General features: G+C 42.0%; 1 protein-coding gene across 7 annotated transcripts in view; it reads left to right on the top strand.

Annotated features, from left to right (window-relative positions):
* Positions 1-14584, top strand: part of ZMIZ1 (zinc finger MIZ-type containing 1) — a 223939-nt gene that overhangs the window by 88180 nt on the left and 121175 nt on the right. For all 7 annotated transcript variants that reach the window (XM_082267638.1, XM_082267636.1, XM_082267640.1 and 4 more), the window contains 2 exons: positions 973-1086; positions 2352-2457. In XM_082267638.1, the coding sequence (XP_082123764.1) occupies positions 973-1086; positions 2352-2457 (220 nt within the window). The remainder of the gene's footprint in view (positions 1-972; positions 1087-2351; positions 2458-14584) is intronic.

The following is a 14584-nucleotide window of genomic DNA, read 5'->3' as shown; positions in this document are numbered from 1 at the left end:
GGAAACACCTTATGTAGTTACAGGCAAAAGTTAAATCTTTAATTAGTTAGATCTTTAGATCCAAAGAGTAAAAAAAAAAAAAAAAAAAAAGGTTGGAATCAGACGTTAAGAATTTATGACCAAGTTTGTTTTGCAGCACACTATTTTGAACATACGCCCAAAAATCAATGATGGGGATTGGTTATTAATGGCTAGGAACTGGAGTTGCTGGGAGCCAAGGCGGCCTGAGCGGAAGTGGGATGGGGTACCTGTCAAAACTAGGTACCCCCCCCCTCCCAAAAAAGAAATGGCATGCCAAATGTGGCATGTCAGGGGGTCAGGAGTCCTTAAAGTGGAAGTTTCACTTTTGGGTGGAACTCTGCTTTAACTGCTGATGAGAAGAGGTATTTAAAAGTTTATATTTACTAAAGTACAATTTCCATGTTCTGTGTACTGTGAGAGACCAGATATAGTTAATGCAGGGTCCTGGGTTTTGTAACACTTTAAGAATATATTAGAGGGCTTATTTGCTAACCATAGTTAGGCTACCCACAGATGCACATTGCCCAATCTAACCAGTAAAGGTCAACAATAGGGAACAGTTGTATGTCTTTTAAGGCTATAGACCATTTGAATCTTGGCCAGTTCATCAGGAACTGGCCAAGATTCGAACCATGCGTGGGGCAGGCTAATCGATCGATTGATCGACTTGGGTACAACCAGCATGGATTCCCCCATTAGCACTGACCTATGGTTGTAGGAAATAAAGCTGTTGAAAAGGTGTCTGGTTGTCACAAATTAACACTCACTGCTATTCCTTTTAAGATGAGGCTTGGGACTTGGGTATCTAATCATTGCATGTTTATACTTTTCTTTATGGTCAAAATAATTGTGTAGTATTGGGATCTTTTGACTGCCATCTTGTGTTTGTAGCTTGTCATGGACTATGTATTAATTTTCTTCATACTTTTTTGTGTTTTTGTTTCCTTTCAGCACTTACAAAACCCAGCAAACTTCCACAATGCGGCAACTGAGCTCTTGGACTGGTGTGGAGACCCTCGAGCCTTTCAAAGACCCTTTGAACAGAGCCTAATGGGCTGTTTAACGGTATGTTGTTTGGCCAATCATGTTCTCTCAGCATTGTCATTATCTGGCTAGTTACTTGTAATTTATCTCTGCCGTGATCTTCTTGGCCTTTGGGGCAATTTAGAAGGCAAGGTTACGAAGCTGGTATATTGACGAAACTAGTTTTACTGACATTGTTCATGTTACTCAGCCAATAAGTGTTCATTTCACTATACTAATGGTAAATCAATTAGCACACTGAAACCCTTTTAAAACCCTGATACCCTAGACAGGGCTCATTTTGTTATTTCCATAAATTCAGGTGTTAGAAGTTATTTTCTCACATGACAAAATCAGTGCCAGGAGAAAATCTCCAAATGCATACAACACATTATTGATGAGGGCCATTGTTAGGATTGTGAAAGAAGGAGGGCCGCTATGGGTGCACTAGCTCACAGAATGCAGTGGTCAGTAGTATGTCTGTACAATTCATTGTGAAAGTCTGTGATATTGATAAAGTGCTCCCCTTGCATTGTTGTTTAGAGAAAAAAAGTGGCTCCCCTTATATTGTTAATTGGTGACGTGCCACTCTCCTTTTGTTAGTCAGTGGGCAAGTATCGCCCTCATGATTTTGTTCAGTGGTGAGGTGCATGCGCCTTCTTACATTGCTGGTTATTGGTGAAGTGCCCCCTCCTCCTTCCATTGTTGCTCATTAGTGTAGTCCCCCCCCCCCCCCGAATCATATAATGTTGGTCAGTGAAGAAATCCCCCTCCTTGGTCAGTAGCAAAGACCACCATGCATTGGTGGGCAGTGGGGACTTGCTCCCTTACTTTGGCATTAAATATATCATTGTGTCACCTGAAACAGGAGATGCTCTTCTCCTTCCTTCCCACTGATTGTTGAGTGATTTCAGCACTATAAATGTGCTGCAGAGGGGTTATCACTTTTCCCAGCATTGCTTTCTGAACAGTTTTGTGTCGCTAATACCTTGACACCCAGCAGAAGACCCATGGTATGTGCCCCAGGTGTTGAGGTCTAGTGGCACCAGTGTTATACACCTTGTTTTTTTTAAGGGTCTTAAAACTCAACCCTAATAGTAAGTTTACACCAAGTTCTGCTGCAGGTTGAATGTTGGTCATCCTGTGCTGGGCATAATGTCACCCACTCATTTATTCATGTTGTGTGGCATACAGTTGGCTCACTTTGTACATTGCATTCTGTACTATTCTACATTTTGGACAATCTTAGAAGGTTGATGAACACCATGTTGATGTCTCTGTTGAGATAATTTTCCTCCATCCTGCAGGTGGTTAGCAGAGTAGCAGCACAGCAAGGCTTCGATCTGGACCTCGGATACCGACTCCTAGCTGTATGTGCAGCCAACAGAGACAAGTTCACTCCCAAATCAGCCGGTAGGAAGCAAGCAATTAATATTTACGCTTTTTTTTTTCCTTAACAAACAGGAGATTGTCTACTGAGTGCTGCGCTCCACACAAGCCAGGACCTGCAGTGTATATTATTTGCACATTGTTGCTTAGCAACGGTTTACTATGGTGGTTACCTGCCAGATCTGCTTTCTTTCTTAACTCTTTACTAAAATGACCCTCTGACAATCATGCAGTGTTAGTGTTCACATCTGTTGTAAGCAGGTTTTTCTGTGTGGAGAGTGAAGACAGGTTCAGACACTGCTTGTGTTTGTAACATCAGGCAACATCCGATCTACAAATGATTAGGCCTCAGTGAGCTTGTAATGTATGGGGTGTGGTAACTTTATTGAGACACCTGTGGTCCGTTCTCTGTACACCAAAAAAAATGCGGTTTCAATTTTCTTGGGGTTAAACAGACCTTCATTTTAAAGCACAAGCCAGCACATCTCTGTTGCTCCTCCTTAGCATGGACTAGTGGAAGGTTAGCATCTCGCTCCAAGGGTTTCCACACTCACCGCCAAGGAGCCTTTGAGGTCAGCTGTCTCTGTAGTGATTTATGACTTCAAATTATGTCTGGAAAATAAGGAAGGGAAAAAAAGCTTTCTGTGTAATTTTGCCATTGACCTGCCATCCCTGTGTATGTTCTAGTCACAAATCAGAGGAAGGAGTTCATACATGCTGTGAATGAGTCATTAGGACCTCACTGCCAGCAGAAGCATTTTGTATGCACATGGTGCTGGTGAGCCCTGCTGAACTGGATCCAGCCCAAGTTATGCAGACAGTGTAGTTGCCTTGTTATAGCTGTGCGGGGTGAATAAATCCTACACTGTGCTACAGTATAGCTCCTGGCCAGCCTAGCTGATAAAAAGATGGTAGCAGGGAGAAAGATGAGAGAGAGCGAAATGAGCAATACTTATTAAAAACAGATAATCATATTTGCTTTTTTATATCGATATGGCATATATTACTATGTTCTCTTGTAAACGCAGCATTTCCCCTCAGCCTCAGTAAGCTCCCCTTAGAATTTTTTACTCATTCAGCTTTGAGTTACTCTCCTCTACATACTCCTGGATTTCTCCAATGCTGGCTCAAATTTCAGCAGGGCGGAACAAGAGAAAAGTCAACATGTATATCTAGCCTTAAAGGCCAACCCCAGGCGGATTAAAAAAATATATATGTCCCTTACATTGGGGGCTGTGGCTGTACTTCTAGAGTTAATAGCTAATTTTTCCTAGCGGAGTGTAGAAATCGCTTTACTAATTTCTAGTCCTCTGCTACTCTAGCAGGCGGCTCTCCCCCATGATCAGGTGGGGGACTGTTCCTTGGTGCCCTCACACCCAGAACAGGGCTATGCACCCTGCTCTGGTCTTGATGATGTCAGGAGGACCCTTGACCAGTGAAGTGTTGGGTTGCAGATGCTGCAGGGACCAGTCTAACTGCGGAGAAGAGCTGAGGATTAGGTGAGTATATCTCCTTTTATTGTTCCTCCAGATATTAGGGTGTCCCCAGGCAACAATCCATAATTCAAATTAACTTTGCCAAGGGCAGGCCAGTACAAGATGGATTTTAATTGGCTGTGATAAGTTACTGCACTTAAATGTAACTTTGAGGCTGGGTTCACACTGGACCATGAAGCGGCAGATTCTTACTTGTTTTTTTTATACAACTTCTATTCATTTTAATTAGAGCTACACGATTAATCGTTAAAAAAATTACAATTTTGATTCAACCCCTCTTGCAATCTTAATTCTGCTTTTCCACGATTCATACAGTGCAGAGAAGTTCTCTGCTCACTCACAGCTGTCAAAAAAAAAAAAGAGCCTCCAGCAAATGTTTATCAACATTTCTCAGGCTGGGAGATAACTATAAGTCCCCGTTCACACTAAGGCGACCTGTGAGGCGACCTGGTCGCCTCACAGGTCGCCGTAGGTCGCCTTCCATAGGGAAGCTGCGGACCCGTTCTAATAGGAACGACACAAGTCGCTCCGACTTAGAAAAAGGGTCCGGAGCTTCTTTGGGGCGACCCGGAGGCAACCGTCATAGACTTCAATGTTATGAAGTCCGTGCCGGCCTCTCCAAGGTCGCGGCGCGCTGCTCGCACCGCGACCTCGGAGGTCGCCCCTGGAAGTCGGATCGCCCCAGTGTGAACGGGGCCTAAACATGTTTTACAATGTATTGTTTGGTTCTTTTTAGATCAAAGAGTTTGCACCGCACAGAGATCGCATGTAATTTTAGGAGCAGTGCGCTCCGGATTACATGCGATCTCTGTGATCGCACAAATGTGAACCGACACTTAAACTTCGTCTGTAATTGAGGGCAGTTTAACGTCTTAAAGACTAAGCTTTTTTTCTGACACTTGTTGCTTACAAGTTAAAATCAGTACTTTTTGCTAGAAGATTACTTAGAACCCCCAAACATTATATACAGTGGGTACGGAAAGTATTCAGACCCCCTTAAATTTTTCACTCTTTGTTATATTGCAGCCATTTGCTAAAATAATTTAAGTTCATTCTTCTTCCTCATGAATGTACACATAGCACCCCATACTGACAGAAAAACACAGAATTGTTGACATTGTTGCAGATTTATTAAAAAAGAAAAACTGAAATATCACATGGTCCTAAGTATTCAGACCCTTTGCTCAGTATTTAGTAGAAGCCCCCTTTTGATCTAATACAGCCAGGAGTCTTTTTGGGAAAGATGCAACAAGTCTTTCACACCTGGATTTGGGGATCTTCTGCCATTCCTCCTTGCAGATCCTCTCCAGTTCTGTCAGGTTGGATGGTAAACGTTGGTGGACAGCCATTTTTAGGTCTCTCCAGAGATGCTCAATTGGGTTTAAGTCAGGGCTCTGGCTGGGCCATTCAAGAACAGTCACGGAGTTGTTGTGAAGCCACTCCTTCGTTATTTTAGCTGTGTGCTTAGGGTCATTGTCTTGTTGGAAGGTAAACCTTCGGCCCAGTCTGAGGTCCAGAGCACTCTGGAGAAGGTTTTTGTCCAGGATATCCCTGTACTTGGCTGCATTCATCTTTCCCTCGATTGCAACCAGTCGTCCTGTCCCTGCAGCTGAAAAACACCCCACAGCATGATGCTGCCACCACCATGCTTCACTGTTGGGACTGTATTGGACAGGTGATGAGCAGTGCCTGGTTTTCTCCACACATACCGCTTAGAATTAAGGCCAAAAAGTTCTATTTTGGTCTCATCAGACCAGAGAATCTCATTTCTCACCATCTTGGAGTCCTTCAGGTGTTTTTTAGCAAACTCCATGCGGGCTTTCATGTGTCTTACACTGAGGAGAGGCTTCCGTCAGGCCACTCTGCCATAAAGCCCCGACTGGTGGAGGGCTGCAGTGATGGTTGACTTTCTACAACTTTCTCCCATCTCCTGACTGCATCTCTGGAGCTCAGCCACAGTGATCTTTGGGTTCTTCTTTACCTCTCTCACCAAGGCTCTTCTCCCCCGATAGCTCAGTTTGGCCGGACGGCCAGCTCTAGGAAGGGTTCTGGTCGTCCCAAATGTCTTCCATTTGAGGATTATGGAGGCCACTGTGCTCTTAGGAACCTTAAGTGCAGCAGAAATCTTTTTGTAACCTTGGCCAGATCTGTGCCTTGCCACAATTCTGTCTCTGAGCTCTTCAGGCAGTTCCTTTGACCTCATGATTCTCATTTGCTCTGACATGCATTGTGATCTGGAAGGTCTTATATAGACAGTTGTGTGGCTTTCCTAATCAAGTCCAATCAGTATAATCAAACACAGCTGGACTCAAATGAAGGTGTAGAACCATCTCAAGGATGATCAGAAGAAATGGAAAGCACCTGAGTTAAATATATGCGTGTCACAGCAAAGGGTCTGAATACTTAGTACCATGTGATATTTCAGTTTTTCTTTTTTAATAAATCTGCAACAATGTCAACAATTCTGTGTTTTTCTGTCAGTATGGGGTGCTATGTGTACATTCATGAGGAAGAAGAATGAACTTAAATGATTTTAGCAAATGGCTGCAATATAACAAAGAGTGAAAAATTTAAGGGGGTCTGAATACTTTCTGTACCCACTGTATATATATATATATATATATATATATATATATATATATATATATATATATATATATATATAATTATTTATTTATTTTAGCAGAGCGACCAGAGAATAAAATGGCAAAGTTGCAATATTTTATGCCATACTGTATTTGTGCAGCGGTCTATCGAACACAATTTTTTGGGGAAAAAATACTTTAATGAATTAAAAAAAAAACTAAACAGTAAAGTTAGCCCAACTTTTTTTGTATAATGTGAAATATGTTACACTGAGAATCGCAATCTTCAGAATCGTGCAGCTCTTTTAATTGTGCTCTGCTGGCATTGGTTTCATGAAGCCAGCAGGAGCACAATGTACATCTGTAAAGCAACTTTCTGATTTCTACTTTTGAAACTTCTAGTTGTTGTTATATTTTGAAAGTATTGAGATCACTTTCTTGAGACCACCAAAAAAAATGATAAAATCCCTGACAGAATATTTCAACCTAAATACTTTTACTGGCATAAACCCAAAATGTTATGGAATTCCCATAAGGTGGCCATCAGGGGCCAGCTTATCCAACTAATCCTTCAAAATTAGGAACTGTCCAATGTCATGACCCATAAAAATCTAACTAAACCTTTGCCTAGCATCCCAGACTGAAAGCAAATCCAGTGGACCAAAAACAAGCAGGCTACCCGTATGAATGTCTTTTCGTGGATGATCCCTGTTTCGAACAAACCCAATCATGCAAAACCTACTTATGATCCTAGGTAAATTCCATCTCTCTTCTGGTTTATCCATGTAGATAAATAACAAATGCCATGCTCTGAATATTTCCTTATCCCATTAAATCCATTCTCAGCTTTATGCCTCCTTTCCTATTCTACTGCAAATCCTACTTTGGTATCTATATCACCACCTCCTGTCACAATGTGAGCAGCTAACTACTGCTTTCCTACCACAACTTTGTCTACTTACTAAATAGTGGAAAAATTACCTGTTTAAAAAAATTGTAGAAGAGTATCAAATTTACTGGCTGGGGAGGGGAGTGTTGTGGTTGTCTAAATCACCCTACCTCCTAAAATAGTGTAACCTTTCTGAGTGCTCCCCATCAAAATTCCTGCTCATATACTGAATATTCTGCAAAAACAATGACAAAATTAAATTTTGGGCATAACTTACTAAATACTATATCAACAAAGACAGTGCAGCGGCATTTCAGTCCCACACATAGCAAACTATTATTTAGCTGTGCCAATCAACTATTTTTCACATTACAATCACCCATTCTCTTTGGGTATCTCTGGAATCCCTACTTATTTGAGTAGAAACCTTACTATGAATTTGTCCTCAAGCACGTAAGCACATCCTGAACCCCATAGTTTGTTATTCTGTACAGGTGTAAAATAATCTAATATATTTATTGATGTTCCCCTTATGCCCTGCTTGCCACCCTAAAACACAACCCTATGTTCCCATCGGGTTTTACTGAACCAGTTTGTTTTCATTGGTGAATGGCATAGAGTCGCTATAAAATTTGCAACCTGGTAACACTTGAAGGAGTAATCCACTGTTACTTCTCCTCAAAGATTCTATGAGGCGCAAACGTCTGAGATCTTCCAGTATCTGCAAGTCAAAAGCTTTGTTACCTAAATTCTCAGCAAAACCTCCTTTCTGCAAACTTTGACACCCTTTCAAATACATAAGCCTAAAAGACTCCCCTTTTAGAGGCATCACTTCTGCCATTTATAACTTGCTGCTCGAAGGCCATGCCCCTAATCCTCTCTGGTATGTGGAACACAGGGAGAGAGACCATGGAGGCTGTTTGAATCAGGAGGACTAGAAAACATTCTGGTGACCCACAGCCTGTTGCTTCAATCAGTGCAATCTAACTTTAAACTGAACCTGCACTGATATATGGTCCCACACCCCCTGGCAAAATTTGTCCCCACCACCACCCCCACTAGTTTGTGCCTCAGAGGATGTCAAACCCTGCCAAATTTAAACGTGTTTGGGCTACCTGCATCAAACATCATCTCCCTAATGACATTGCGCATAGCTGGGCTATTCATATATTGCACATTGATGACATTCCATAGCAATAGGACCCACTCCGCATCAACCCTCCTCCTTTATCCAAACTTTTCCTGTTGCTTCTCTAGCAACCCAACCCATTATTCTTCTCTGTGCTACTTTTACTTTCACCTGCTTCACTTCTCTTTGTGCGAACTGGTTAACTTTTGAATTTACACCTACACTACCAGCCTAAGTCCAGAAGAGGTCCAAACCTTACTCCTGTAAAGCAAAAATTTGCCTTTTTAGGCTAAATGTTAGACAAGTCCCGAAAATCTCTGTAAATGTATGTCTTATTGTATTCTTTAAAAAATCTTTAATAAAACGCCTGAGGGGGGACATGATAGCAATTTTTAGATATCTCAATGGGGATCTCAGCTTAGAAAAAAAGTTGTTCAGTCGAAGGGATTGCATGAGGACTCGGGGGCATACAATGTGATTAGAGGAGAAGCGTTTTAACCTCAGGCAACGTGGGGGGTTCTTTACTGTTAGGGCTACAAGATTGTGGAATTCTCTACCACAAGAGGTGGTTTCTGCGGGTAGTATGGTGGTTTCTCAAAAGACTATTAGACGTACATCTCAAGGATCAGAACATTCAGGGGTATGTGAGATGATTACAGCCACACACACCTACACAGGTTGAACTGGATGGACTGTTGTCTTTATTCAACCTCACCTACTATGTAACTATGTAAAAGGTGAATGAAACAGGAAGTTTTTAGATCAGGAGTCTTGTAGGCAAATAGTACATACTTGTTCAGGATCAGCGTATCAGAAAATATGAAAGCAGATAATTCAGCTTGGCAGCCATTTTTAGAATTAAGTTGGTAATGGCAGCCTATGTATTTCTCCTAGTATAGGTTTCTTTTAGGACAGATCCACATTGTTACACTGCGATAAGATGTGCATGGGTAGAGCACAAGTTTCACCTTTGTCTGTTGCAGGCTGCCAGTGTGTTGCATTGTGATAGGGTGGGGTGCACTACAGAACAGATATACAGCGAAATATCCTTTTCATTGTTTGTACACTTGGCGTCACTTTAACAGTATTTCACTCTGACGTATTTAGACATTTGTTTTTAAAACTATCCATGTGGCATTAGGCCACATGCACACTGGATTTTTTAACACTAGTCTTAGGGGGTATTTTTTATTTTTTATTTTTTGTCTCCTAAACACCGCTGCATGTTAGCCTTTGTGTCCATGCAGGCGATTAGAGGCAGAAACAAAAACACTGCCAGCACATTCAGGAGCAGCAGCATTTTGGTATTTTACTGTTTGACGCGTTTCACATGTGCAGTAGTAAAATCTCCTCACAGCAGCCAATCACATTCATACATTAAAATAGTAACTGTCATTTTTCAAAGGCAAGTTATGATTGGTGGCTTTGGGTATATAAAGACTTTTCTCAGTACTGACCTGAAACCTCACATTGAACATATGTGTTCTGGGTAGGCAGGTTTAGGTGATACATGTGTGTCTCTTGCAGTTCTACTGAGAATTAGTTATATTGAATGATGAAACATACATATAAGCCTAGCATTAAAAGAATGTTTCTGGAAACAATGCAGAAGCATAAAGATATCTAAATCTGGTGAGGTGGTTGAAACCACTTTAAAATACAGAAGTCCATCTAACCTTGCCTTACGTGTCAATGAATTTTCCCTATGCAATTCTCTATGAATTTCTTTCTGTAGGCGGCGCCTGTATTCAGTGTTCCTTTCTTCCTTTTAATGTGTTGTACAAAGAAAATCTTGTTCTTTTTGCAGTACACTGTTGGTGACTTCCATAGTAAATAGTGTCAGTTATGTTCATACATATGAAGGAATGATAGTTGTGATTCAAAGAATGAATAGGTTAGAGCTTATATGTATAAACTGCTTGAGGGAAAAGTAGGAATGCTGGGTTTTAATGAAAATCTTTTTTTATGCTGCTGTTATCCATTTTCCAGGAATAGCACCACTGTTGGTATTCATCCCTTTTATTGGTAGTTTTCAGCAAGGCATAGAATTGATATGCAGGATCATCTTGAGAGAAATGCTCGCTTTAGTGTTGACTGCCGGTGGCAGGTGTTAGAGAGAGTATAGGAATGAAAATGACTGTTTTGAGGCTGCAACCTTCTGGATAGGTTCTAAATATCTTTGTTACTCAACTTGGGATAGGAATGAAGGAAGTTTGTGCCCTTAGGAAAAATTATTTTGGAATTCCGGTACACAATTGTATATAGATAGTCAGTACTGATAATACAGAATATATATGCGAAAGAGTTTTTATAACCAAACTCAAGACAAATACACAGCCAAAATAATTGTGTGATGCAGGGCAGTGAATGGCCTGGCCTGCAGCTGATTGGACTAAAAAAAGAGCACGACTTTAGCTTGGATAAAGGGGAGTTCGGAGGATTTCCAAGAGCGTGACTTTGAAGTTCAGATAGAGCTAAGTTTGGAGGATGCCCAAACGCATCTCTACTGACCACCACCTTCTGAAGATGCAAATGGGGTGGCAGTTTGTGACTTCAGTACTTTCAGAGTCTGATACTAATCCGAAACAAGCATGCAGACCAGAAAAGTGTTGCTGGGGTCAGAGGAAATAATCTGAACATTTGTTCTAGGTCATTGACTAAGAAAGTAATGAAGTATTTGGATCAGCATGACAGCCAGAGAACCTTTGTTATTAGGAGAGGTTACCAACATGCATACCTTTTATATTAAGGCTTCCTTTGATGCACTATTAAAAAACAAACAATATAGTCAGTCTTTTTTAGAAGTCATAATGGATAGAAAATAGCTCCATCATTTAGTTGTTTGCTTATCTAGTGCCAGTGGCTTTACATCTAAGTAGGTTAATATCACTGAAGGCGAGAATTGTCTGCATTAGTCATCAACTACCTACACACATGGGTGTGTGCTTGAAACAAAATGTAAATCCCATCATCCTCTCTGGCAATGAATAGGGTTAAAATGCCCCAGAGAGCAAGTTGAGTGGAGAAACGGGAGGGTTAGTAAGGAGGGACAGAGGCCATCTGGATAATTGGGCGCAGATGTACTCCTGTGTAAACCTAACACCAAGAGTTCCAGACTCATACCCACTGAGCCAAACCCAACCAATTAATCTCTGCAAGGTAATTACTTTCCCATCAGAGAGCGGGGTTTCATAGGCTGCTCCTGCACTGGAGTGTGGAGGTGTGAGTGACCACGCCAGACAGTCCATAAACTACCTTCAATGTCATCACATTTAGGGATGGGCCCCCGAAGCTCTCTGGTCCGGATGGCACATTCTCTCCTGTTTGTTTGCTCTGAAAGTCTCCAGGAATTTCAGGGATGGGGGAGGGGGGTCTCCAGAAGGTAATTTACAGAGGAAAAACACATGATTTTGCTTTCAGAGAGTGAGGGGCCTTTTAGCAGCCCTCCTCCCCCTAAGAACGAACAGGTTAACCCTTTTTGATCCTGTAGAATGTTTATATTCTCCATTTAAGACTTTTTACATTATTAGTATCAGATTATTATTATTTTTTTTATCTTGGAACAGATAAATTTTTAATACATTTTCCATGTCTGTTTATAACAATTTAGTACAGGTAGGCTCTTTCTGTACAGCTGTATCGATGATCACTGCTATATAACAGTTTAAAGGACATGCGCATTTGCCTTTACGTGTTTTTAAATGTTTCAGTATTTTATATTTTTTAAAAACACCTTGATAGATGAAGCAGGATCTGTGACTGCTCTGTCACTGTAGAATGCTATAGTACACTATATAACCAAAAGTATTGACGCCTGCCTTTACACGCACATGAACTTTAATGGCATGTCAGCTTTACTCCGTAGGGTTCATTATTGAGTTGGTTCACTCTTTGCAGCTATAACAGCTTCAACTCTTCTGGAAAAGCTGTACACAAGGTTTGTTGGACGAGAAGGCCTGGCTCGCAGTCTCCGCTCTAATTAATCCCAAAATGTTATATCAGGTTGAGGTCAGGACTTAGGCCAGTCAAGTTTTTCCACCCAAAACTCGCTCATCCATGTCTTTATGGACCTTGCTTTGTGCACAGGTCCAAATTATTTGGTGGAGGGGGGATTATGGTGTGGGGTTGTTTTTCATGGATTGGGCTTGGCTCCAGTGTAGTGTAGTGTAGTGTAGTGTAGTGTAGTGTAGTGGAAGGCATCAGCATACTAAGACATTTTGGACAATTTCATGCTCCCAACTTTGTGGGAACAGATTGGGGATGGCCCCTTTCTGTTCCAACATGACTCCACACCAGTGCACAAAGCAAGAGACATGGATGAGCAAATTTGGGGTGGAGGAACTTGACTGGCCTGCACAGTCCTGACCTCAACCTGATAGAACACCTTTGGGATGAATTTGAGCAGAGACTGCAAGCCAGGCATTCTCCTCAACATCAGTGCCTGACCTCCCAAATGCGCTTCTGGAAGAATGGTCAAACATTCCCATAGACACACTCCTAAACCTTGTGGACAGCATTCCCAGAGGAGTTGAAGCTGTTATAGCTGCAAAGGGTGGGCCAACTCAATATTGAACCCTACAGACTAAGACTGGGATGCCATTAAAGTTCATGTGCGTGTAAAGGCAGGCATCCTAATGCTTTTGGTAATACAGTGTATGTTCATATTGAGCATGAGCTTCGTCAAATAATTTGGAGCATTTTAATGTGCTTTTGTACACATTTTCAGGCATTTTTGGGCTTCAGTATTTTTACTTTGGACAGTGGAAAACTGGTTACTAAGGAAAGGAAAGGCAAGAATTTGAACAAAATATACTGCTCAAAAAAAATTAAAGGAACACTTTTAAATCAGAGTTCAGCATCAAGTCAATTCAACTCCTGGGATATTGATCTGATCAGTTAAGTAGCAGAGAGGGTTGTTAATGAGTTTCAGCTGATATGGTGGTAATGAAATTAACAACAGGTGCCCCAGATGGGAAACAATGAGACTACCTCCAAAACAGGAATGGTTTTACAGGTGGAGGCACCTGAGAATTTTTTCCCTACTTATCTTTTCTGACTGTTTGGCTAGGGTCAGTGCCACTACCGGTAGCATGAGGTGATACCTGGACCCTATAGAGGTTGCACAGTCAGTCCAACTCCTCCAGGATGGCACATCAATACATGCCATTGCCTGAAAGTTTTCTGTGTCTCCCAGCTCCAGCTCTTGTCTCAAGAGCATGCAGGAAATTCCAGGAGACGGGCGGTTACTGACCGGTATCTGCTCCTTTGTGCTAGGAGGAACACTATGAGCACTGCCAGAGCCCTACAAAATGACCTCCAGCAGGCCACTGGTGTGAATGTCTCTGACCAAACAATCTGAAACAGACTTTGAGGGTGGCCTGATGTCCTCTAGTGGGCCCTGTGCTCACTGCCCGGCACTGTGGAGCTCGATTGGCATTTGCCATTGAACACCAGAATTGGCCGTTCTGCCACTGGTGCCCCGTGCTTTTCACAGTTGAGAGCAGGGTTCACCCTGAGGACATGTGACAGACGTAAAGAGTCTGGAGAAGCCGTGGAGAATGTTATGCTGCCTGTAACATCGTTAAGCATAACCAGTTTGGTGGTGGGTCAGTGATATGCATGGAGGGACGCACAGACCTCTACAGACTAGACAGTGGCATCCTGACTGCAATTTGGTATCGGGATGAAATCCTTGGACCTATGCTGGTTCAGTGGGTCCTGGGATCCTCCTGGCACATGACAAGCCCGGCCTCATGCGGCGTGAGTATGCAGCCAGTTCCTGGAGGATGAAGGAATTTATACCATTGAATGACCCACATGCTCGCCTGACCTAAATTCAATAGAACACCTATGGGACATTGTTTCGTCCATCCAACGTCGCCAGGTTGCACCTCAGTCTGTTCAGGAGTTCAGTGATGGCCTGGTCTAGATTTGGGAGAAAATACTCAAGGACACCATCGGTTGTCTCATTATGAGCATGCTTTGAAGTTGTCAGGCATGTTGGGGCCATAAAAACTACTAAGTACCATTTTAAGTTGCTGCAATGAAATGT

Source organism: Pelophylax lessonae (assembly GCF_965119305.1).
Source record: "Pelophylax lessonae genome assembly, chromosome: 9".
Classification (NCBI taxonomy): Eukaryota; Metazoa; Chordata; class Amphibia; order Anura; family Ranidae; genus Pelophylax; species Pelophylax lessonae.
Note: the sequence above shows the minus strand (reverse complement) of the source record. Positions and strands in the feature narration are given on the sequence as shown.